Genomic DNA, 26,278 nt, shown 5'->3' with positions numbered 1-26,278 from the left:
GGAATGGCAGTGAATGATTTATTGTTCATGGTTTGCACTAGTCTTTTACATTTCATTCTTGTCATGATAGCCTCGATTGGCAGTATTTAGATTGTTACTGACTGCCTTATAACAGTAATGGCCAAATGAAACTTCAGCACTGGAGTCTGCAGGAAAGATGAAGCCACCAGTAAAATCAGAAAAATAAGGAAATTTGTCTAGATTCTCATTCTCATGTATAAATCGAAGCAATCAGTGTGTATTGTTTGCAATACTGAATGTTCAAGTTTTTCATACCTAAAATTTAAGCTTACGGCAACAGAAACCAAACACAATGAATAGAGTTGCTGTGTTGTACACGTCTTAAATGTAAATAAAATTTTGGACAGTTTATTTGCTGTTCTTTCCTCAGCATTAAAATCCTCAATTTGTGAGAACATGAGCCTTCAAACACACCAACTAGTACTCAGAAAATGCAAATCAAGAAACCTCTCACATCAAACCAGCAGGGCCTTTGTTGGGTTTAATCTTTTATTCAATCACATTCAGCGAGTCATGCATAAAATGTTAATTTCAGGGGTTTAAACATGGAATCCTGAATTGCTTTTGAGCCCACCTCGCAAACGCAGGACAAGATGGAGGGTTGCTTCTTTCTGGATGTTGTAATCAGCAAGTGTGCGGCCATCTTCTAATTGCTTGCCAGCAAATATTAACCTCTGTTGATCAGGGGGAATTCCTTCTTTGTCCTGGATTTTGACTTTCACATTCTCAACTGTGTCATTGTCCTCAACCTCAAGAGTGACAGTCTTGCCAGTTAGGGTCTTTACAAAGATCTGCATTCCACCTCTCAGACGTAGTACAAGATGGAGGGTTGATTCTTTCTGGATGTTGTAGTCAGAGAGTGTGCGGCCATCTTCTAATTGTTTGCCAGCAAATATTAACCTCTGTTGATCAGGGGGAATTCCTTCTTTGTCCTGGATTTTGACTTTCACATTCTCAACTGTGTCACTGTCCTCAACCTCAAGAGTAACAGTCTTGCCAGTTAGGGTCTTTACAAAGATCTGCATTCCACCTCTCAGACGCAGGACAAGATGGAGAGTGGACTCCTTCTGGATGTTGTAATCAGAGAGTGTGCGACCATCTTCTAATTGTTTGCCAGCAAATATTAACCTCTGTTGATCAGGTGGAATTCCTTCCTTGTCCTGGATTTTGGCTTTCACGTTCTCAACTGTGTCACTGTCCTCTACCTCGAGAGTAACAGTCTTGCCAGTGAGGGTCTTTACAAAGATCTGCATTCCACCTCTCAGACGCAAGACAAGATGGAGAGTGGACTCTTTCTGGATGTTGTAATCAGAGAGGGTACGGCCATCTTCCAGTTGCTTTCCAGCAAAGATCAGCCGTTGTTGGTCAGGGGGAATACCTTCCTTGTCCTGGATTTTTGCCTTGACATTCTCAACTGTATCATTGGCCTCAACCTCCAGAGTGATTGTCTTTCCAGTGAGGGTCTTTACAAACAACTGCATGCCGCCTCGCAGACGCAGGACCAGATGAAGACTAGCTTCCTTTTGGATGTTGTAGTCAGAGAGGGTGTGATCACATCCCAGCTGTTTGCCAGCAAAGATCAGCCTCTGGTGATGAGGCGGAATACCTTCCTTGTCTTTGATTTTGGCTTTGACATCCTCAACAGTATCACTTCCCTCAACCTCAAGAGTGATTGTCTTGCCAGTTAGGGTTTTTACAAAGATCTGCATGCCACCTCTCAAGCGCAGGACATGGTGGAGGGTAGACTCTTTCTGAATGTTGTAGTCAGAGAGCATTTGGTCATCTTCAAGTGCCTTGCCGGCAAAATACAACCTCTGATGGTCAGGAGGAATTCCTTCTTTGTTTTGGATTTGGGCCTTGACATTTTCAACAGTGTCACTGGTCTCAACCTCAAGGGTGACGGTCTTGACGGTAAGGGTCTTCACAAATATCTGCATGCCACCTCGCAGACGCAGGACAAGATGGAGGGTGGCCTCTTTCTGGATGTTGTAGTCAGAGAGGGTGCGGCCATCTTCCAGTTGTTTGCCAGCAAATATCAACCTCTGTTGGTCAGGAGGAATCCCTTCTTTGTCCTGGATTTTAGCTTTCACATTTTCAACTGTGTCATTCCCCTCAACCTCGAGAGTGACAGTCTTGCCAGTTAGGGTCTTTACAAAGATCTGCATGCCACCTCGCAGACGCAGTACAAGATGGAGGGTGGACTCCTTCTGAATGTTATAGTCAGAGAGGGTCCGGCCATCTTCCAGTTGTTTGCCAGCAAATATCAGCCTCTGTTGGTCAGGAGGAATGCCTTCTTTGTCCTGAATTTTGGCTTTCACATTCTCAACTGTGTCATTCCCCTCAACCTCAAGAGTGACAGTCTTTCCAGTTAGCGTCTTGACAAAAATCTGCATTCCACCTCTCAGACGCAAGACAAGATGGAGGGTTGATTCTTTCTGGATGTTGTAGTCAGAGAGGGTGCGGCCATCTTCCAGTTGTTTTCCAGCAAATATCAGCCTCTGCTGATCAGGAGGAATACCTTCTTTGTCCTGAATTTTGGCCTTCACATTCTCAACTGTGTCATTACCCTCAACCTCAAGAGTGACAGTCTTGCCCGTTAGGGTCTTTACAAATATCTGCATGCCACCTCTTAAACGCAACACAAGATGGAGGGTGGATTCTTTCTGGATGTTGTAGTCAGAGAGGGTGCGGCCATCTTCCAGTTGTTTTCCAGCAAATATCAGCCTCTGCTGATCAGGAGGAATACCTTCTTTGTCCTGAATTTTGGCCTTCACATTCTCAACTGTGTCATTACCCTCAACCTCAAGAGTGACAGTCTTGCCCGTTAGGGTCTTTACAAATATCTGCATGCCACCTCTTAAACGCAACACAAGATGGAGGGTGGATTCTTTCTGGATGTTGTAGTCAGAGAGGGTGCGGCCATCTTCCAGTTGTTTTCCAGCAAATATCAGCCTCTGCTGATCAGGAGGAATACCTTCTTTGTCCTGAATTTTGACCTTCACATTCTCAACTGTGTCACTATCCTCAACCTCAAGAGTGACAGTCTTGCCGGTTAGGGTTTTTACAAAAATCTGCATGCCACCTCTCAAACGCAAGACAAGATGGAGGGTGGACTCTTTCTGGATATTGTAGTCCGAGAGGGTTCTGCCATCTTCCAATTGTTTGCCAGCAAATATCAACCTCTGTTGGTCAGGAGGAATCCCTTCTTTGTCCTGGATTTTGGCTTTCACATTTTCAACAGTGTCATTCCCTTCAACCTCAAGAGTGACAGTCTTGCCGGTTAGGGTTTTTACAAAAATCTGCATGCCACCTCTCAAACGCAAGACAAGATGGAGGGTGGACTCTTTCTGGATATTGTAGTCAGAGAGGGTTCTGCCATCTTCCAATTGTTTCCCAGCAAATATCAACCTTTGCTGGTCAGGAGGAATGCCTTCTTTGTCCTGAATTTTGACCTTCACATTTTCAACAGTGTCACTGTCCTCAACCTCAAGGGTGATGGTTTTGCCAGTGAGGGTCTTCACAAAGATCTGCATGCCACCTCGCAGCCGCAAGACAAGATGGAGGGTGGACTCCTTCTGGATGTTATAGTCAGAGAGAGTGCGGCCATCCTCTAGTTGTTTCCCAGCAAATATCAACCTTTGTTGATCAGGAGGAATTCCTTCTTTGTCCTGGATTTTAGCCTTCACATTCTCAACAGTGTCACTCGCCTCAACCTCAAGAGTGACAGTCTTGCCAGTTAGGGTCTTTACAAATATCTGCATGCCACCTCGCAGACGCAGGACAAGATGGAGGGTGGACTCTTTCTGGATGTTGTAATCAGAGAGGGTTCGGCCATCTTCCAGTTGTTTGCCAGCAAATATCAACCTCTGTTGATCAGGAGGTATGTGTTCTTTGTGCTGAATTTTGACCTTCACATTTTCAACAGTGTCACTGTCCTCAACCTCAAGGGCGATTGTTGTACCAGTGAGAGTCTTCACAAATATTTGCATGCCACCTCGGAGACGCAAGACAAGATGGAGGGTGGACTCCTTCTGGATGTTATAGTCAGAGAGGGTGCGGCCATCTTCCAGTTGTTTGCCAGCAAATATCAACCTCTGTTGGTCAGGCGGAATGCCTTCCTTGTCTTGGATTTTGGCCTTCACATTCTCAACAGTGTCACTCCCCTCAACTTCAAGAGTAACAGTCTTGCCAGTTAAAGTCTTGACAAAGATCTGCATGCCACCTCTCAGCCGCAAGACAAGATGGAGGGTGGACTCCTTCTGAATGTTATAGTCAGAGAGGGTCCGGCCATCTTCCAGTTGTTTGCCAGCAAATATCAACCTTTGCTGGTCCGGAGGAATACCTTCCTTGTCCTGGATTTTGGCTTTGACATTCTCAATAGAGTCACTGTCTTCAACCTCAAGGGTGATGGTCTTGCCAGTCAGGGTCTTGACAAAGATTTGCATGTTTGCACCTGAGAAGAAAAAAACAATGTCTTTTACACATGTCGCTTCTTTTAAAAAGGCAAACCACACATAACAGCTAACGTCACGATTGAAAGTATGCTGCACAAGTGGTTCTTGGTGAAATGTAAAAGAATCACAATCCATTTTTAAAGTAGTTCAGCATTAGTTAACTTACATGCATCGACAGTTTTTATTAAACTTTAATTCTCCGCACATTAAATTGTAGAGGCAAAGAAAGAATTTTGAAAAAATAAAATAGATGAGAAACAATTTTAAAACATGAAGATGCCTTATGTTGTACTGCGTTTATCCATTCTGTTAACTTTTCAGCACAAGTCAAAGTTTTGAATTTATTATTCAATGAAGTACATTATGTTTTTTATTTAATGTCTGAAAAATAGGAAAGTATTTGTCAACTGTGTATATCGTAAAAATGTAAGTTTTTTTGGCTTTACACTTGTTCATATAATGTACTTTTTCGTTTTCCTGACAAAACAAACATTGAGATCCCCTTGCAACCCCCACGCCACACACACACACACACACACACACACACACAAGCACACGCACCTACGCACGCACTTTGTGAAAATCCAGTTAACTTCTAACGATTTATCAATTCATAATTATTATTGTACATATCAGAGTTTGTTGCGTATACTGTGCATCAAAATATGTACTTTCATAGTAGTTTGTTAAGTTTATAGCATCCTTACAGCCGAAAGCGCTTGCAATAGTCGAGATTATGAGTGTGGTTATCCTCCTGACAGGATAGGCGAACGTGTTCTTTTACCCCATGCTTGGCTAATGTGTTGGAAATTTATACGGTCGTCACTGGAATTGTCATAAAACCTAAACACCAACGAATTTCACCGTATGTGCTTGAATCAGAGGTAAGCAAAATTCGTGCCGGCGTCACGTGATGTTTTATTACGCGTCGAGCTTTTTCAGTCCCGAATGCCCGATAAGTGTTTTCATGCACGTTATATATTCTTTCCTGGAATTTGTGTTCAACAAAGTGTTCGAATAATTTTGGAGATTTGTAAATAATGTGTATTTTTTTTTTATTTTATTTTTTTTTTGGGGGGGGGGGGCGAAATGTAATGAAGCATATCACAGCGAAAACGAGGCAACAGAGACGCTGAACCAGACATAATCTCTAAAAAAAGATGTGGAAACGCAAGTGTTTACAAGCCACAGCTATTTTTTTCTGAGAGCAGTACAAAACTGACCTATGGGATGTGATTATGCAAAATATGACCCGGACGAAAATATGTTTCACATCCTTGCTTTTACATATGCAGTCCACTCAGTATTGTATTTCAAATATGCCTTTTTATTCTACATTTGGCCACAGGGTAGCAGGATTGGCAATGTTCAGCGGCGTTGCCAAATATCACCTGATAACCATTGTGATAAATGTACATGTCACCCCCACATTTATCACGGGTCTTATGTTCCAAAAATTACCCGGAATGGATGAAATTCATGCACGAGAGAAAAGTAAAGCCCAGGGTGTATTTTTTATTACACCCGGCAGAATTATTTACTGAGCAATTATTACATAATAAGACATTGGCTCTAAATAACACCATTGTAGAGTTTTCTTTTACAAACTCTTTGTTTGGATCATCACCGTCGTAAAATTATTGCCGAATGCATTTTTTTACAACAAAAATAATGGTATGTGGACCTATTAATTTTCTATTAACCTAAATTAAACAGATTGTGCCATTCTATCCATTTCATGTCATTGCCGGTGTCAAGGGTGTGACTTGGGCAGTTTGATTCTGCCTCCGTCAAAATAGAGGGTGCATGAAGCAATTTGGCAAGCTTTTAAAGAGGGAAAAGAACATTCTACAGTTGACATTATATGTACTTTATAATTCCTGAAATATTTTCAAGGCTGGATTTGTTTTGTTTTTCATTCATTCTGTTTTTGTCACACACCACTGATTGTAATAGAGATGTTGCAGATAATATTTTGTGTGGTTACCCGTTGCTGATGATCATCATGGATAGCTGTAGACATCAGTCGGCATAATAGTGGACGTTTTAATCTGGGTGATTCTGTGAAATAAAATTCAAGTAAATCTCTCAATAATTTAGTGTTGTTTATGTCTGTGTAAACTCTCAGTCGTACAGGAGTGGTCCATCGATGAAAAGGTTTCTTCAGCCGTCATCTGTACCTTGAAGGTGTCGGACGTGGCGGTGCCGGACTCTGCTATGATAGGTCCCTGCTCTCAGGTTGAGGGGAGCAGAGGACTACTCACTGCAGCTGCTCCACTGATCGTTCCTATGGTGGGGTGAGGTTCAATTTGGATCGTTCATACAATAGCCTGCTTAGGCAACATATGATTAGTAATACTGATGAGGTGATACCGGTCCAAGTGGAGCAACCAGGCCAGTTGTGAGTCAGGACGATAGGAACTATCAGTGGAACAGCTGCAGGGAGTAGTCCTCTGTTCCACCCAACCCGAGAGCAGGGACCTATCATAGCAGAGTCCAGCACCGCCATGTCTGGACAGTAGGGATATATATAGGGCCTAAACTACCAGTAAGACTTGTTTGCTGACGAAGTTTCTTAGATAAGAAGCGAAACGTCCAACACCTTCAAAGAAGTAGAGATGACGGCTGAAGAAACCTTTTCATTGTTTATTGTTTATGTTTTGACAATAGTGTCAATCAGTCCTAGAATACATAAAACTCTACATGTCAGTCAAAAAAAGTGAATTATACTCATAACACATTTGGCTGCATACAGGCACTATTGTGTGATATAGTAAAATTGAGAGAATGTATGATTTGAATATTTTATGGGCAATGCATATAAAGCCATTCAAATGGATCATTCGGTTAATCTTAACACTGTTTGAAAATCAGAGTTGAGGAGGTACCAACAAAAGGAGTGCTTGTTGTCATTCCCATTGAATTCATTTCACAAGTGTGAAACTTGTGTTTCTTCGCCCTGTTGAGAATGAGCCGGAATTAGAAAGTAAATTGTGATACACGTTGTTGAATCCTTGTTTAATTATGTCGTGGAATATTTTGTCACGTCATTCACGATGTGAGAAAGTGTGTCACTGTTTTTGAAGTCGTCATAGTCCTCCTTATCCTTAACGAGTAAGGAAAGGCATGGTCCTCCTTCCTTCACAAGCATAATTACATCTTCTAGGTCTTGGTACAGCACATTTTGTCCATTTACTTCAATCACTGTATCACCCATTCTTAGTCCTGCTTTCTTCCCTGGGCTTCCTGGGGCTACCTGATTAACAAAAAAAAATGTTAGCTTCATGCTGTGTAATTGAAAGATGACATTCAACCCTACTTGACTGATGAAGATCCCAGGACACCGTGGTCTACAGCTGAGTTTGAAGCCATACCCCAAGGAGCCTATTTGAAGTGAACAGAGCCTGGTCTTCGATGAACCTACAGCTTGCAGGTGATGTTCTGATGCAGGAACTGGCTCTCTGCTTTCCATTTGAATAGCATTATCCTCACAGAAGAGGAGGGGTGACAGACATAACTGTAAGGACATTAGACCGAGTATTGAGCTTGACTAACATTTCAAAATGAAATTCACAGATGCTGTGGTTGTATGAAACTTCCACCCTCGCCAAAAAAAATGCAAAGCATAACCAACCTGTGTGAAAAACTCATTGCCCTGCGGAATAATTATGGTCAATGAGATATGTGGGCCACTCTCTCTCACTCTTGTCACAATCTCGTCATGCTCTAACAACTCCACAGACTCTCCATTAACCTCCAGCAGTACGTCACCATCTCGCATCCCCGCCCTCGCTGCTGGACTGCCAGTGTCCACCTTACCCAGCACATGAGCTGTTCCATATGGAAACACATTTTTAAAACCAAAATTAAATACCGGTGGGAGGTCATACCGTACTTTGATCACCCACCTGTACGTCCTGAAGGAGACTTCTCGAAACGAAGGAAGAAACCGTAACCTTCAGACGCCAAATGTAACTGGATTTTTTTCGATCTATAAGGGATATTGTGTGGAACCGCCATAGTAGGGAGTATGGGCATTTTTAGTTGAGTGTGCTTCTTCTCACTCTTGCTGTCGATGACTAGGATGGTGATGTCATTGTCACATTTTTTCATCTGCAACAAAATTGTAGATATGGATTGAAGTACACTATTTAGGAATCAGATACATTTTATACTGGCTATGTTTATTTTCAGGCACTCAAAAGTGTTTCAACAAACAAAATTTTGCATGAAATCAATGGCTGTCACAATTGTGGAGACAATACTCATAGGAAAAATCTGATTTTCTCCCCTGCAGATGTTTGGCCATACCCTTACAGCAGCCACATCCGATTTCGGCTCATGCGTTTATATTCCGTATCTTAATTGCATATTCTATTGGGTTGAGATCAGGTGACTGATTTTCATCTCCACAGAAGCCAACAAAAATGGGAGATACAGTAACAAAATTATCCATTCATTATCTGATCCACTTATCCTCACGAGGATAAAGGGCGTGAGGCAATTTAACCCGCCATGCTGTGAAATGTAAATTTCTCCACTGCGAGACTTCTTCTTTTCCTTTCGGCTTTTCCCTTGACGGGGTCGCCACAGCAAATCAGTGTCCTCCATCTTTAGAGGTTTGATCTGCATGTTTGTTTTGGCCAAGCTTTTACGTCGGATGCCCTTCCTGACACAACCCTCTGTATTTTTCCGGGCTTGGGACCGGCACAAGAAGACTTATGTCCCTTTGTGGCTACAGAACAAGCAACTACAATAGTACATATTCCAAATCTCACCTGTGCTGACGCCACACATATAATCAAAGAGTTTGTAAATAGGTTTGCCGGTCAAAGCTTCCAACTTGTGCAAAGTCTGAAGGGCAAGAAGTCCCTATCAACCCAGCTAAACAGAACACAATTGAGGAAAAAGGTAAAATTATCGCCGAGAAAGCACCTCCAAGGGATCATTCCTTACGATGGTGAAAGAAGGCTACGTTCCTCATCAAGTGTTTAATGCTGATTAAACCGACCACTCAATCCAATCCAATACATGTTTTTGGAAGAACGTGTGGCAGGAATCCGGCATGGACGAAACCAAAGTACCCGGAGAAAACCCACGCTGACCCTGGGATAACATGCAAACTCCACACAGGAGGTTTGGGGCCAGAATTCAACACCTGACCCACTGCACTGTGAAGTCCATGTGCTAAGCATTCAACTGGCAGAAAAAAATCTTCTCAATCCATTCTTGAATAAAGATACACAGCATCAACAACTCAAAAATAATCTGCAGTTCATCGATGAAAAGGTTTCTTCAGCCGTCATCTGTACTTCTTTGAAGGTGTTGGACGTTTCGCTTCTTATCCAAGAAACTTCGTCAGCAGACTAAAGACTTACTGGTAGTTTAGGCCCTATATATATATATATATATATATTATATATATATATATCCCTACTGTCCAGACATGGTTGTGCCGGACTCTGCTATGATAGATCCCTGCTCTCAGGTTGGGGGGAGCAGATGATCAAAGAAGTACAGATGACGGCTGAAGAAACCTTTTCATCGATGGACCACTCCTGTACGACTAAGAGCTTACACAGACGTCTGTAGTTGATCTATTATTTCCATAATGTACAGTTAGGTGATGCCTTAAAATGTGTAAATACTGCTGTAAATTTCAAGGATAGGAAATCCAAAATTCCTAATAAAACAAAAACTACCTGTAATTTAATTAAACAAATACTCTTCTTACTCAGCCAACTCAGTGACATGATCTTAACAAAACAGAGCAAGACTGTTGACTTAAGATAATAAATAGTCAAGCAGTCAATTCCACCAACAAGCAGCAACAGAGGTGCCTAAAGTGAATGTCCTGGCAAAACATTTCACAGAAGGAAATACACTCATAAATATTCAAAATGCTTGATCAAGCTGTTTTTAGATGAATGGGTGGGTACCGACCGACAGACAGACAGACCGGCAGACAGAGCGGCAGACAGGCAGGTAGACAGACAGGCAGACAGACAGACAGACCAGCCGGTCAGCTGGCTGGCCGGCCCACCGGCAGACAGACAGACAGACAGACAGACAGACAGACAGACAGACAGACAGACAGACAGACAGATAGATAGATAGATAGATAGATAGATAGATAGATAGATAGATAGATAGATAGATAGATAGATAGATAGATAGATAGATAGTATACTGTACATGTATAAAGTATATATACCTACCATTCTGCTGAGTGCAGAGTGCGTGAGATCTGAAGCCAGGGCTCCATTCATCCACACCAGGCGATCCCCATTAAGTACACCGGCCTTTTCAGCTGCCCCTCCTGGCGCCAGGCTGATAGAGAAGCAACCCTTTTCAGCTATGAGGCAAAATGGACAAAACTGAAAAATCCTGCGCAGCCATTGAACACGAGTGCCAACAGTGATGTTACCTCCAACAGGTGTAAAGTTCATGCCCAGACCTACGAAAGGATCCCCGGTAATGTGACACAGTCTTGGTGGTTTCAGGTCTTTACCCTTATATGCTTTGACAAGATCACGGATGTCATGACCCTTGGCAGTTGCCTTTTCATATGCATCCCCATCCAGAACCAATAAGCACAAGTGATGTCCACTTAGCTTTATTCTCCTGGACACCTGATGCAAAATGACTCTTATTTTAGCTGAAAGACACACAAACACAAAACACTGAGAGAATAAATGGAAGACTCAACTGGTTTACCTCCTGATGAGGAGCATCCTCTACATAAAAGTTGTTGACTTCAAGCAGCCTGTCTCCATCTTCGAGTCCACAGCGCCCGGCAATCCCCCCAGAAATGACATTTCTGATAATATGTCCTTGTTTCACCCATTCCGCTCTCAAATGAAAGCCGTAGGCTTCCCCTTTGTCTTTTTTTAACACGCAGAGACGAAGTCTGGGCTTCAATTCTGAAAGTGAAGAAAGAGAACGGTGCTTTTGTGCATTTGTCAACAGTGGATGATGAGAAGCTCTTGCATGACGAGGTACCTTCCGTGATGACCATCAGGGGGTTGTCTATTCCCTCTTTAGGATTAAATGTGAATTTCCTTCACGGCAAGAGACAAGATACCACACTGCTTTAGTTTCACATTTACTTCAGGTGGATATGTAGAGTTTAAATGTATCGGGTGCGTTCCTGGATTTAAACCAGGCCTGATTGGCTGGCAAATGATCCAGAGTGTCCCCCGCCCCGGACCTAAAGACATCTGAGATAGGCTCCAGCACCCCCCATAAAGCGGATTGGAAAATTAATGAATACTTTATTAAACAATCTTTCATTTACTTTATTGGAATTGTCCTTTGTAGAACGATGTGGTTTGCAACAAGGCTCAGTGACATCAACCCAAAGTCAACATAAATATTCAGAAGTAAATGGATCAAAGGCGTTAACTTCACAAACATCGATCAAGTGGAAATGATTTCCAATTTACATTCAATAAATATAGAGTCAGGATAATTATTTACCCATTCATCCATTTTTTTTGAACCGCTTTATCCTCACAAGGGTCGTGGAAAGTGCTGGAGCCTATCCCAGGCATCTTTTGGCAGTAGGCAAAGGACTCCCTGAACGGGTTGCCAGCCAATCGCAGGACACATAGAAACGAACATTCATGCTCAAACTCAAATCTGAGGACCATTTGCAGTACCCAATCAACCTGCCATGTATGTTTTTGGAAAGTGGGAGGAAACTGGAGGACCCGGAGAAAACCCACACAGGCTCAGCACTGTGAGGTTAACATGCGATCCGCGGGACCTCTGGGCCACCCCAGTCATTGTCATTTCACAAATTAATATTGATTCTTCAAAGAATGAAGAAATTACTACTAAATTAGTACGTACATAGAGAAAACCCACACAGCCACGCAAACTCCGGGATCGAACCCTCCACCTCTGCCTCACCGAGCCGCCCTCATGAAAATTATATGGCCAACATAAAACCACAATCTGATTTTTTATCTTGATGCCAGCGGATTAATGGTTGCAGTGACCCAAGATTGAAAATGCTGTACTGAGAAAAAAGAAAGGAAAAAAAATCAAAAACGCATTGGCATGGCATATTTTTAAAATAATTTCAAGATTTCACCGTGATAACTTTGACAAGATCATGCACAACCTAATGTTTTCATGGCTCGGCTCTCTTGTGAAATCATGATTTTGTATACAATACCTCGTATCTTTGGGAGTCTTGACGTTCATGTTGTAGTAGTTCTCTGTTCACAATAAAGTTGATTTAAAGAGTGGGGGAAGATAAGGAAAAAGATGTTTAAAACAAAAGGGAAACTTTCTTTGTCTTGCATGTCATATTACCAAGATTCAGGGGGGAAACGATTCGATCAAGAGTTTGGTTTTAGTAGGATGTAATGAGGTGAATATTTACAATGTTTCTTATTTTCTCAAAGCCCAGCCAAAACACAGCTTAATAAATGTCAATCACAGTTCAAGGAAAAGAAAATCAATTTGAACTTCGTTCTCAGTGTCGGATCTATTCACTGAATTGAGGCATCGGCATTCAAGAGACTGTTTAACAATGACATAGCCGAACCATAAACTTGGGTTCAACTTTCTGAGAATTATCTTAATCTTTGCTCTCTTTCAAAGAGTCAGCTTTTCAAAGAACACTGTGAACCATTTGTAATCTTCTGTCAAATACAATCAAAGATAGCAGTATAAACAGTAGCTTCCACATTAATTGTTGTCATTGAATATGATTAATTGCATTATTCATTAATTATTGTCTATTTTCAATCAGTACCAGTTGATGCCTTTGGACAGTACAGTAAATGTTTTAGTGCATATCAGCTCTAATATTTTTCTTGTTATCAATCATGTGATAAAATACAGATTCTGTTTGAAAACGTTTCTTGTTGCTTCTGAACTCGAACCAATTCCAAGTTAATGCTGCATGAAGGACAGCCATGATTCTCACAAATACAGAGCTCCAAATTATTGCCATGCTTTTGATAATGATATCAGTTACATTTAAACCATCTCGCGTGTAACAAACATCACTGCCTCAAACTCCCCGTTCTTTTCCAGTCAGTCGTACAGAATGTAAGTACTGTAATGCACTTAGTCGTTCAATTTGGCAGTATGGAATTTTACACTTACTGAATGGTGGCCATGCAACTTCGCTTTTTGGTTAGAGGAGAGCAAAAAGACTTTGTTGCTGCTAATGGATCACTGTTTGCTTTTCCCATCATAAAAGTTTTTGGCCAGGGGGATTATTCTATTTTTTCCGAGTAGGGTTTAGTTTGCTCGGCATTGTCCCACGAGACACCTTGTTGAGTCAGGGTGTAAATGTAGATTTAGAGCTGGATTAAAAGTGCAATTTGTTACCCATTCAAATAGTCAACTGAAATGCAGCGAAAGCACAAGACAAGGAGTCAGAATATTAAACAGTATACATTTTTGCAACATGGATGGCGGACTGATGCCAAAATAAACATACTAAAAAAGAAAGCAATTTGGTAGAATATTTCAAAATTCATACCTGTGCTTGATATCATGGTTTTCCATACAGTGGGAGACGTAACGGGGAGTCATCCAAACCCAAACTTTTATTCTTAACAATGTGGCTCCTCCCCGGGCCAATGCGTAGGGGCAATGTCTAATCATCAGTGATGTGTCGTTTGCGAAAGAACCGGCTGTAGCAGCCGGCTTGAGGGACTGAACGACTGTTGACGGCTCTTGAGAGGTAGCCGCTTGAGGGAGCCTACTTTTCCCCCGCCTTCCTCCGGTTGAAACCGCACGTGATTTTAATGTGAGCTTTATTCCTGACCGAACAATAAAGAAAATGTACAGCAATACGATGAAAGACTTTTCATATATACTGTAGGGTGCACCACATACATTATCAGGCGTCTGGAATAGAAACCACAATAGTGGCTGCAGTTGCTTTATTCGCCCACTTGATGCTAGGCTAAATGGAATGCAACACAATACAATAATGTTTTATTTATATAGAGCAGTGGTTTTAGACTTCGGTTTGTTCAAACCCGGGAGGTTCTATGAATCAAAGACCCCCCGGGATTCAAGGGTTCGACGGAGCGTCTGCCATGGAGGTAAAGACTAACCCAACTCAACATGTCAATTAGTTATGACATGCCTGCATGGACATCACTGGCGGCAGATGATCACATGACTTTGCTTATCCCAATCAGTCTTTTTTTCCTTTCGGCTTTTCCCTACAAGGGTTCGCCACAGCAAATCAGTGTCCTCCATCTTTAGAGGCTTGATCCGCATGTTTGTAAGCTGATTTTTAAGAATTCGAAAAAGGATCAAGGACACACTTACTTGACACTTTCAGGCGTGTTGGATTGAATTGGATTTACCTTTATTTGTCTCACAGTGGAGAATTTTACATTTCACAGCAGCAAAGTGATTAAAGGAAGATGAAAGAAATGAATGAAGTAGCAAAACAAAATACATGAGCTACTGGAAAGGCATCCACTCTCGTGGTGCCATCTTGAAATCAAAAGACCATGGGTGCATGCAAAACACATGGAAAAACACAATTTATCTCTGCTCCAGAGCATAGCAAAAAATAAATAAATCTTGGGAACACTGGCGCTATACAGCTGTTCACTCACGAGCGGCAGATTTAAAACTCTAAATCATGATATTATGCTCTGAAAATACCATCCAAATAATTAATCATTCATTCATTCAGTCATTTTCCAGATCGCTTCATCCTCAATAGGGTCGCGGCAGGAGTTGGAGTCTGTCTCAGCTGTATTTGGCCAATAGGCAAGGGACATCCTGAACTGGTTGCCAGCCAATTGCAGAGCACACAGAAACAAACAACCGTTCACGCTCACACTTGCACATTGAGTCAATTTGGAGTGTTTAATCAGTCTTATGCATATTTTTGGAATGTGGGAGGAAACCGGAGCATCCAGAGAAAACCAATTCAGGCCCAGGGAGAACTTGCAAACTCCAGACAGGGATGCCGGTGCAGGGTTTGAACTCACGACCTCTGCATTGTGAACTCGGCGTCCGAACCACTCGACGACTGGGTCGCACAAGTAATTATCACCTGTTCAAATATAACACCTAACATGTTTTATTGTAAAATAGTTCCTAATTACCTCAAATATTGCCAGGGTTACAACGATTATCGGTACATCAAGTTGGGACAAGCAGTAGCCATGACAAGTAGTGGCATGAGTGGCATTTTGGATGGTGGCTCGGTAGTCAAGTGGTTAGCACGCTGCCTTCACAGTGCAGAGGTTGAAAGTTTAAGACCTGGTCCGGCCACCTCGTGTACAGTTTGCATGTTCTACCTGGGCCCACGTGGGTTTTCACAGGATGGTTCACCTGGTTACATATATATTTACTCTGTTCATAAAAGAAAAGTAAAAACAGTCTTCACTCAGTTATGAGTATCATCATTGCAAATCTTGCATAACCAAGCAAGCTCATACCGTTAAATGTAACCCAGAGGCCACGAGATGGCATCATGTTTCAAATCACACCGTCAGTAACTTGTATGCAGGGACAAAGGCCCAACCAAGTCTAGTCAATTAGTAACATAGTCTCAAAAGTGGTTCAAAGGTTCTGCTCATAATTTCACAGACATCAGTAAAGATTCAGTTAAAAATATAAAGACTTTGGATTAATTAGCATCATTTAGAAATCTGATTGCTTCCCACTCAGTGACAGTGTGTATCTGAGTATGAATGATTGTTTGTCTCTATATGTTGCTTGCAATTTGCTGGCGACCAGTTCAGGGTGTAGTCTGCATTCCTTATTCAGGATGAATGGAATGATGAATGGGTGGAATTATTTTAAACCCAAAGGAGGTTGTCTTCCATGTATCGGTCCACATTTTCAAATGGATTTTTTTTTACAAACATTGATGAGTGCAACTTGGAGATGTTAACTCAAATATAAAATGGTCATCGGCACAATACCATTCAAATTGTCACGTTTTGCGAGGTGGTGATGGCGGGTGCGGATCCCAAAAAGCAGGCAGGAGGGAGCAGGAGGTTGTATTTGAAAAATTTTATTAAAATAAAGTCAGCAGGAACAAAATGTAAAACATCAAAATCATCTGAATGGAAAAAATACAAAGTAGCAAAAGAAGACCAAGAGTAAAAGTCTGCCAAGGTTAAACAAACACATACACAATGCATGCAGCAAACAAGCAGCAAATAATGAACCGACACCGGATGGTCGTGCCGGGTATCCTTTTAAGTGTCAGTGATTAAACGACCAGCACCTGCGAGGCTGCAGGCAGGGCTGACGTCGCTACCCGCTGGTCGCCAATCTGATCGGGACGACCAGCACCTGTGCAGGTGCAGGCGGGGCCGACAGCGCCCCCCGTTGGTCGCCAACCAGATCATGACAGTACCCGCCCCTTCAAGGGGCTGCTTCCAGAAGTCCCAACAGTCTCCTAAAAGGTCCACTCGCCAGGGAACGGTCGGTGGAGACGGAAACCGCTGCCTCTCCAGCATACGACGGGCGGCGGCCTGATGGGAACGGGACTCTGCCTGGGGTGGACGAAGACGCGGCACGGATCGTCGTGGGCGTGAGTGCGATCCCTCTCGCATGTTCACGCGACGGCGCATGGCTCAACGTGGACGTCGAACTGCCAGGCGCAGAATGGCACCCCGTACGGCCGTATGGGACCAGGTCTCGGCCGGACGCCGACGTGGGCGTGAACTGCCCGGCACCGGGGAAACGAGACCAGCCCTGAGCCGCTCCGGGATCCAGCGGTGAGTGGGGTCTCGGACTGACGTTGACGCGGACGTTGCACGGCTCGTCGTGGATGAGACTCAATTCGTCATGCACGACGACAGCGTGGCTGGACGTGGGCGTGCAATGCCAGTCACCCAGTTTCACCCTGGACGGCCACCTGGAAGGAGGTCTCGGCCGGACGTTTACGTGGACGTTACGGCTCGTCGATTGACGCAATTCAAACTCGACGAGGCTCAGGCTAACGTGGACGTAGCATTGCCAGGCACAGGGTGGAAATGAGACGGGTCCGATGGACCTGCGGGATCCGATGGTTGGTCGGTTCATTCTGTCACGTTTTGCGAGGTGGTGATGGCGGGTGCGGATCCCAAAAAGCAGGCAGGAGGTAGCAGGAGGTTGTATGTGAGAAATTGTATTAAAATAAAGTCAGCAGGAACAAAATGTAAAACATCAAAATCATCTGAATGGAAAAACAATACAAAGTAGCAAAAGAAGACCAAGAGTAAAAGTCCGCCAAGGTTAAACAAATACATACACAATGCATGCAGCAAACAAGCAGCAAACAATGAACCGACACCGGATGGTCGTGCCGGGTATCCTTTTAAGTGTCAGTGATTAAACGACCAGCACCTGCGAGGCTGCAGGCAGGGCTGACGTGGCTACCCGCTGGTCGCCAATCTGATCGGGACGACCAGCACCTGTGCAGGTGCAGGCGGGGCCGACAGCGCCCCCCCCCCCCCCCCGCCCCCCCGTTGCCAACCAGATCATAACACAAATAAAGTAAAATTAATCATCATTTGAAGAGCAATATTGAAATACTGTTTAGATATAGTACATGAATTTGCTTAGAGTGGACATTCAGTCACGTCCATCTCAAACAAATACACACACAAAAGGTCTATTTAAAAAAAATATTTCCACAATATATTTTAATGTTTCAAGGGAAGGAAGAATGGATGAGAAGGAAGAGAAGGAGTGCAGAGGAGTCAATGGAGTGCCTATGGGACTTCAGCACAGCTTTCCGGATGCAAGTGGCAGCCCTTCTCAGTCTTTGAGATGGCCTCGGAGGAAGACAGAGCTCCCGTCTGTACCACATCCTTGCCAACCTTACTGGAGTGCACTAACGGTCAAAATTTGTAAAGGAGACTTTTTGTTAGCTGCAAGTCCTTTACTTTGCATATCAACATCCGTGCAATGGCTGCTGTGCAAATGGCTGATGCTAAAGATGAAAATCAAAATGAATTAAATGGGGTTTAAGAACAAGTCTTGGAAGAGGAAATATACAGGGAAAAGCAGTTTTTTTTTACAATAGCCTATGTCAATGGGCTTCGATTTGACATTGTAAGAGTCCAAAGGCCACAATTCTGTCATATTTCACTTTTAATGAGTGCCGTGGAAGTCATGGCTGTTTTTAATAGTGACCAAGACAACCTCCTTTTGTGTCGTTAAAATAATTCCATCCATTCATCCATTCATTCATCCATTTCCTTTAATCCCGAAGAGGATCACTGGGAATTGGTGGAACCTATCCCAACTGACTTTGGGTGGAATGCAGACTACACCCGGAACTGGTCGCCAGCTATAGTGGCAGGCAACATATCGAGACAAACAACCATTCATACTCACATACACAATGTCACTGAGTGGGAAGCGATCCAAAGCTGCCTGCACACAAGGCAGGCAAGTGTTCCACAACACCATCAGTGATTTACAATAATCCCACAAAACAAATAAAAACAAATCATGAGGTGCATGGGTTTGTGTTATACTGTGTACAGAGATTTCTGGAATTAGCACCATGCATAAGAATAAGGTAGCTGATGGCAATAAGAGATCTTACATTCTAGGTTGAAGGATGTTTATGAAAAAGGGAAACACAGCATCTCCAAACTTCAGGATGGCGGGAACCTGTCTGTGATCAGAAGAAAATGTGACTTTGAACGCCCCCCCCCCCCCAAAAAAAAAAAAAAAAAAAGTGAAATGGACCGAAATTTTGCTGTGCCCAAGTCTGTCGTCCTCAAGAAGTAATGCATGCATGCCTGTATTTATGCAGCGGACATAAATGACTCAGATTAGGCTTGGTCAGATGAAACTAAAGTACAGATATTTGATGTTTCAAGTTTTTTTTTTACTTCAAGATGCGAGAGTGGATGCCTTTACAGCACTGCCTGCATTTGTTTTTCTACTTCTTCCTTTCCTTTCCTCTTACTTTCATAACTTTGCTGCAGTGAAATGTAAATTTCTCCACTGCAAGAGGAATAAAGACTCATCCAAATATCTCGAATTCATACGATGGTCATTCTCCAAATGGCTGAAGCTTCTAGTTTCCAACTAAAAACATCCAATCAAATTCAGATTGGATTCTTTGAATCATTTTTTTCAACATTTTCGAGTGAGACAATTTCCATAATCAAGAAAGAACAATCAAAATACAGTGGATTAGATTTGTTGTAACCCAGCTACCTTACAAATGCAGCATATAAATACACCTCCATTTCATTTCCACTAAGTTGTAGTTTATTGTAGCGGATCCCCATTGACTTGTTGGTACATGACTGACTGATGACCAGCCAAATGTAGGGCACTTAGAAACAATCAATCATTCGCACTTATGGACAACAAGAGAGTCTTGAGTTAAGCAAACAAGCATGTTTGCAAAATCTGGGCATGGCGTACCAGGAAGGTAAACTCCTTGCAGCATGAGGAGATGATGTAAACTCCACACAGCAATCAAAAACGTTTCAATTGATGGAAAGACTTCCCACATATTGTGTCATTTTTTATATGGAATAATTACTTGAGAAAATATTTAGTCATTTTGGGGCAAAGTTAGTCCACAAGTCCTCTTGGCTGTATTAATTTGAAATAAAAATGAGAAAAGATTTAGTCAAATTTGGCTTTTGTTGCTTTTTGGAAAATAGCTCATTGTATACAATACACAGTACAGTATACCTAAACTAAAGGCTAGGATGTCATCGCGGAGTTGAAACTTAAAAATATACATATTTCAACAACTTTTTGTGATTAAAGACTTGGCTCTAAAATCCTTTTGGATGATTTGTGTAAAATCCTTGTGTCTTTTGACATGAGGGAATACACATTTAGATCCCACAGAATGCTTCACAATGTACTGTATTCCCCCGAGTTGAAAAAAAAAAAGAAATACAAAAACTGCATTAAAATTACTGTATTTATCACTGACAGAATTATCGCCATGTAGATTTTTAGATGATATGTGCATAGATGCTAAATCAGCACAAAAAGAAAGAAAAAAGTGTGTCGAAAATCAAGATCGCTTACCCAGCAATTTCTTTTACATTGAGCAATTGAAGTAACATCCTCTGCTCAAAGAAATTGTGGATGTTAAAAGGGGAAATGATGACTTGGGTACATAGTTTAGCCAACATACTACATTGAACAGACCTATGCTGCTGTAAATATTAAAAAAAAAAAAAACAATGACAACAAATTACTACACCATTTCAGACGAAATGAATTTTGAACACTTGTCAGCCCTGCTGCAGTAGATTTAGGCATGATTGACTTATTGACTAATTCATAGCTTGTACAAATAATCAATTGGAAAACCCTTCTATTTTTAGAGTGCAGCGAATTGAGCCTCTGGTTACTAATTGCATCTAATTGGTCCACCGGAACAAGTGTACTACTCGCATCTCAAACGTAACTTCCATTCACACCCCCCAATGATGTGGCAAAAATCAAGGCGCAAATAAAAAGAAATAGGCCCTCGAATGTCACGTTTTCTCTTCGTCCTGGATGTTTAATCTCATGTTGTTCATCAAGTAATTAAAATTTATATTTTAATAATGCTGTAATATCAATGTAAATGTCTAAGTGAATGACAAAAACGCACCTTTAAAAAAAGTGTAACATTGTATTCATCCGCCACAATGAGCACTTCCATTTCCGGGATCTGTGCTTGCTAACTTCCACCGCCATTGCGGTTTCACGGAGTCGGTGTAGTGGCAGCCCGAGGTTAGCCGGGTGAAGCTCGTGAGTCTAGAGCCAAGAGACGATTCGAAGCGTACCATCACACCGACAGCACTTTCACGTATATCTTTGGAACCTCTGAACCGAGGTTGTCTGGTTGTGATCTTAGAAACCCCGTAGTTTGTTAGCAATCGAAGAAACCGGAGGAGAGTGAGAGGAACCGTCATGGCTCAGATACTTCCAATTCGTTTTCAGGAGCACCTGCAAGTAAGTAAATTACTCAATTCTTTCGTTTATGTGGGTGACTTTCTTTATATTGGTACTTGCAATAAATTTCCTTGTGGTGCTAGAGTAGAGAGACTTTCCCGTTCCAAGCGAACGTTGCTCACAAGTAAAGTTAGCATCGCGAGCTTTGCTAGCTGGCCGGGCAGGGTCGATGACGTTTATCTTAGTTAGCATCGAGCCTTCAAGCTAACAGTTCTGTGAACCGCCCTCGTCAGTTTCAATGCGCCAGCACATAATCGATAGTTTTCGATAGAAATTACACTGGTGACGATTAACTGTGCTGACATTAATTGAGGATTTTGTGTTTTTGACTGGGCCAGCACAATAAGCACGTCAAACACTGGTATCACCTCCGTAAGTTGACGGTCTCAAACGCATGCAGTTACTACTTGGTGGCCGCCACAAACAAATAAAATGCATGATCGTGTCACGCCTTTATGTGCCATTTCTTTGTGGTACTTAAGGATCTCGAAATTGTGTGATGATTACGGAAATGCTACATTGTGCGAATTGTCTTTGGGAGTTTCGGTGCAACCTCGGAACGCCCCAAGACATGTATAGTTAGTTGGATGAGCTCACGTTTCAAGAAGTCATGTGATATGTGATGCCCCGTTTTTACACTTTTTGTTAATTTAAAGATGTAGCTATTATCCCATTAATGATATGGGAGCAATTAAATGATTATCGACTTCGCAGGGTTGGGGATGAACATTAGTTTGAATGGAATTGCGTTTTAACAATTCACCTGGCAATGAATGATATTACGGAGTTGCGGAATAGTGCTAACTAAAAAAATCTTTACATTTAATTCCACCATTGCAGTTGGCTGCTTTTAATACCTTGTTCACAGAAAGTTGCGAGTTACATGTGCCCCTTAATGTGCTTGGTGCAGAATTAGTTAGCTTAATTAGCCCTTAGCATTCCCTGCACTTGACGCGCAGCTCGCAAAGAGGATGTGCCGCCGTGTGATGTGATGCACACAGATTTTCAGGGTTTTTTTTTTTTACATATTTTTTATTTTACCTGAAATCAGAGGTGATTAGTTTTTAACGTCGGATTAGTGAACTTGGCAGGAGAGGAAGGAGATGGCGTTTGTGTGAAAAAATACATAGTGTGAATCACCACAGCTTTCTCAATCATGATTGTGTTGTTTGAAATTGCAATTTCAATCAGAAAACGAAAAATAGTTTGTCCCAAGACCAGAGGGCTCAAAGGCAACTGTCACTAATGTAAACAGATATGTCGCTAAAAAAATAAAATTCACAACCAGACCCCACTGCAGTTTTCCTTCAGGTGTTTAAAACAAAACCTTTTTTTTTTACCTTGGGAAGATCAACTTGGTATGCAACCTATCGTAGAAAGTCTGCTTCCGTGCATATTCAAAATGTTAGCTGGTTCAGAATAAGAAAGTGTCTGTGTATCAGTATTAAACTTGCCTGGTGTGATCATGGGGAAAATTAGTGATCCGAAGAATTATACTGATCATTAGGCCAATAAATGTTTTGTTGTAAACCCGACACACAAAATACTATGCAACAGTCCCGCACATTGGTAATACATTGCAAGGAACCTTGGCTGCAAAATCCCAGAGCTCCATCGTGTGCCAAACAGTGCAGAATCTTTGGAGAATCAAAAGAATGCTATTTCCTGAGCCACCATCACACAAAAATTGGACCTGACTCAAATAGCAGCCACTGAATTCCAAACCGCACTAACTCAATATGAGGGCTACATTCGCCCCACAAGCCGCCTGTTGCCCATTTCTGGTTGCGACACTTATATTGCTATGTGAACATGTTTCTGTGCCAAAGCAGAGTGTCTTGCTTCAATAACTACATAAACGGATACTTCCCCTCATTCAACAACATTCTTAATTAATGCATAAACTATTGTTGCCCATCCCCTCCCCATTTGGTACACCAACAAACACCATGATATGAAAGACTAAAATGTATTCACATCAGTAGGTACACCTGTTGCAGACTGTTGCTAAGAATCACCTTCCCCTTTCTAAGTCTTCTGGTTTGTTAACCAGTCCACTTGCTAAGCTTGCATTTTTATACATCATCCATTTATATAGGATGGTGACGACTTGCTAAGCCAACTTTAATTGCCTGAATGTCAAATCAAACGTTTCCTTTAACACCCTTTCTTTGCTATGCACACTTTGTTTGTCACACATGATTTGCATCCACACACTCAGTCCCAGCTGCGTTTTGCCAGGATTTTTTTTTTCTCTCTGCCATGATATCATAGTCATATAATTGGCATTTGAGTTTTAAGTTCAGTTCCATATAACAACTTAGCAAGTTGACGAGACTGCTAATGCTATTTTGAAATGCAGAATTAATTTCCTTTTGCTCTCGCCGGTGCTTTATTGTATCATGCTTCCTTAAGTTTTACGTTTGGCCTTTGAACTTTGCTTGTAACAGAACTGCTGATACCTTGTGACTGGCTGGCAAGGTTGCGGATATGCTGAAGACCTGACATTGTGCAGCGTTGGGAGAAAAGGGAAACTGCGTAGCCACAACACTCTCTGCTTAGGAATTCTTCTGAGAACTAGATAGATGTAAAAAAATGAACAAGCTCTACTTTCCTTTATTTGTGCAATACTAAAAGCAGTCTTATTGCACACTCTTCAGCTGCTCACATGTCACCCACCAGTGTCACATGTTGGCGGAGGAGGCTAAACTCGGCAGGCCTTTTGTTTCAGTCCCGATGGACAACGGTCCCAAGTTTCCTGTTGTAGGATACGGCTCTGTCGTGGTGCAAGGCTCAGCACATTACACAGTACATCCTTCCCTGCCCTTCCTTGAACTGTATGTGATGGACATACACAGGACTATTTTATTTTTCTGCTGAGTAAGATGATGCTTTCCTTTGAAGGAAATGGTAAGCATGTTCTATGAGCTGCCGAAACCTGTACTTGAAGTGTCAGGAAATTTTATCCAGAATAACCACCGACTTAAATTTATGGTTTCTGGCTTGAATTAGTTTCTCACAAGCAAGCGGGCAGCTCACCCAACTATTTAAAAGGACACCAAATGGCGTTGTGATCTTTGTAACAGTTTCTCAAATGTTCCTAAAAGCTCTAGCGCCAATGAAGCCCCTGCATTTTATTTGATCTTCTAAAATATATTAGATATTTTTTTCTGTTCCACCTTCTGGATTTGAACACATCCAGGAGCCATACCTGATCAAAGTGATATTGTTTTTAATGTAGCTTTCATGGGTGTGGAATATTTGAATGTTGAATGAATATTGAACGTTCGGCCCAACCTTTACTCGCTTGTCATGGAGGTGATGACAGTTATTTCTCTCCAGCAGTTGTTTTGTCATCCATACGGTGAGTGCTGGCGTAATATGGCGAACATTAACGGTAGACGTGGTTGTGTTTTTCTCGTTGTGCTTTATATGGTTTGTGATGAAACAGATGAGGTCGCTCTTCGTCGTAGCATTATTTTGTCACATGTTTTTTTTTTTTTTTTTGTTCAGATGGGGCGTAAGTGATGTGACGGACACCTTTCTTGTGATTCGCAGATTTAAGACTTATTTCCTTGTCTTTTCAGTCAAACAAAAGACTTGCCTGTTTTTTTTTTTTTTTTTTCGAGAATATTCAGTGTGAATTTGCACTTCCTAAAAACATTGAAACTATCAAGGGCGGTATATCTCGTTCACCCCTAAACAGCACTGACACTCAATTTTGTTCATCGGGGTAGAAATTATTAGTCTAATTTTCGTCTCATCCCCTGATATTTTTGGAATGAGTTTAGCTCTTGTCGATTTTGCGTCTCAGCAACTAGTTAAAGGATGCTTGCTGCTTCTCGAAACATATGATAACAACTGTCGCTGCTTATCACTGAAAACAGTTTCATTTGGAATTTAAGTGCTTGCTGATTTTGTTTATCTCATTTTGTTTCAATATTGACCACCCTTCACCTCTCACCCATTTGTCCTCATTCTAAAATTATTTGCTTTTTCTTTCCCTAGCTCCAAAATCTGGGCATAAACCCGTCCAACATCGGCTTCAGCACTCTCACCATGGAGTCTGATAAATTCATCTGTATCCGGGAGAAAGTCGGTGAGCAGACTCAGGTGGTGATCATTGACGTGGCCGATCCGAACACACCAATCCGCAGGCCCATTTCAGCCGACAGCGCCATCATGAATCCAGCTAGCAAGGTCATCGCACTCAAAGGTAAGGCAATCTATTTACAATCCAACAGTTATCAGATATGTCTACATTTAGTCTGTATTGCTCAGCCTTTACATATTCTGTCGCGGTATTTTAGTATAAAGGGCAAGTATTTTTGCCAGTCGTCTTAAAAATCCAGCTAATTTAGCTCTCCACTTTGCCATTCATCAGGCGGCTTTGATGAACATATGTCTGTAACTGTTTGACAGATCATATCTTTTTTTGGAAATACACTTTAAGCATCCATGATTGGTTTGACTTTTTTTTGTTTTGTTTGTCTTTGTCCTTTCTGTGCTCTTTGTTTTTCTTTACTGCTTTCTTGTGTTTGCAGACGGTGAGTTAAAATTTAACTTTCATATTGTGGAAGTAAAATCCTGTTTTCAAAGAGACATCGAATTGATGTCGTCCATTCATTCAGCTTGAGTGAACTAAGCAGAAAGACATGAGGTTTTGGTCCAAATTGTTCCAAGGTAGACTCACAATACCTTGAGTCGTTCCCTGCAACAATGCTTTAATTTGCTGTATTCCGTTTTGGACCATTTTCTCAGTAAAATGAAACAGGATTTATCTTTCATGACTTGTATCAACCTGGCATTCCATATTTTTTTAATGTATGATTGATTTGGAACATATTTTACAGATGCCAATATTTTAATTCACG

At 41.9% G+C, this 26,278-nt stretch overlaps 3 protein-coding genes across 4 annotated transcripts in view; 1 reads left to right on the top strand and 2 right to left on the bottom strand.

Moving 5' to 3' along the window:
* Window positions 1-560: 560 nt before the first annotated feature.
* Window positions 561-4,466, bottom strand: LOC148886177 (polyubiquitin-A-like). Its single transcript, XM_089017680.1, has one exon. The coding sequence runs from the start codon at window positions 4,464-4,466 to the stop codon at window positions 561-563; it is 3,906 nt and encodes a 1,301-aa protein (XP_088873806.1).
* Window positions 4,467-6,583: 2,117 nt separating this feature from the next.
* Window positions 6,584-14,039, bottom strand: nherf4b (NHERF family PDZ scaffold protein 4b). Of its 2 annotated transcripts, XM_089017171.1 has the most exons (10): window positions 13,981-13,998; window positions 12,658-12,700; window positions 11,478-11,536; window positions 11,193-11,398; window positions 10,903-11,107; window positions 10,694-10,830; window positions 8,384-8,588; window positions 8,110-8,306; window positions 7,795-7,992; window positions 6,584-7,731 (listed from the first exon to the last, which is right to left on the bottom strand). In XM_089017171.1, exons 1-10 carry the CDS (start codon window positions 13,994-13,996, stop codon window positions 7,498-7,500), a joined length of 1,500 nt encoding a protein of 499 aa, XP_088873297.1. In that variant the 5' UTR covers window positions 13,997-13,998; the 3' UTR covers window positions 6,584-7,497. The 2 variants fall into 2 exon arrangements, with proteins under 2 accessions (XP_088873297.1, XP_088873298.1); XM_089017172.1 differs by lacking the exon at window positions 12,658-12,700 and having other exon boundaries at window positions 13,981-14,039.
* Window positions 14,040-21,141: 7,102 nt separating this feature from the next.
* The window catches only part of cltca (clathrin, heavy chain a (Hc)), a 28,100-nt gene continuing 22,963 nt past the window's right edge, over window positions 21,142-26,278 (top strand). The window contains exons 1-2 of the mRNA XM_089017792.1: window positions 21,142-21,404; window positions 25,413-25,620. Coding sequence (XP_088873918.1) covers window positions 21,363-21,404; window positions 25,413-25,620 — 250 coding nt within the window. The 5' untranslated portion in view covers window positions 21,142-21,362. The remainder of the gene's footprint in view (window positions 21,405-25,412; window positions 25,621-26,278) is intronic.

The sequence above is a fragment of the Hippocampus bargibanti genome, linkage group LG16 (genome assembly GCF_051943395.1).
Source record: "Hippocampus bargibanti isolate YZ-2025 linkage group LG16, ASM5194339v1, whole genome shotgun sequence".
Lineage (NCBI taxonomy): Eukaryota > Metazoa > Chordata > Actinopteri > Syngnathiformes > Syngnathidae > Hippocampus > Hippocampus bargibanti.
Note: the sequence above shows the minus strand (reverse complement) of the source record. Positions and strands in the feature narration are given on the sequence as shown.

Coding starts and splice junctions, on each gene's coding strand:
- nherf4b (XM_089017171.1), bottom strand. Junction 11,108..11,192: donor AGGATGCTCCTCATCAGGAG/GTAAACCAGTTG, acceptor ATTTTGCATCAG/GTGTCCAGGAGAATAAAGCT. Junction 8,307..8,383: donor GTCTCCTTCAGGACGTACAG/GTGGGTGATCAA, acceptor CATATGGAACAG/CTCATGTGCTGGGTAAGGTG.
- LOC148886177 (XM_089017680.1), bottom strand. CDS start 4,466: ATGCAAATCTTTGTCAAGACCCTGACTGGCAAGACCATCACCCTTGAG.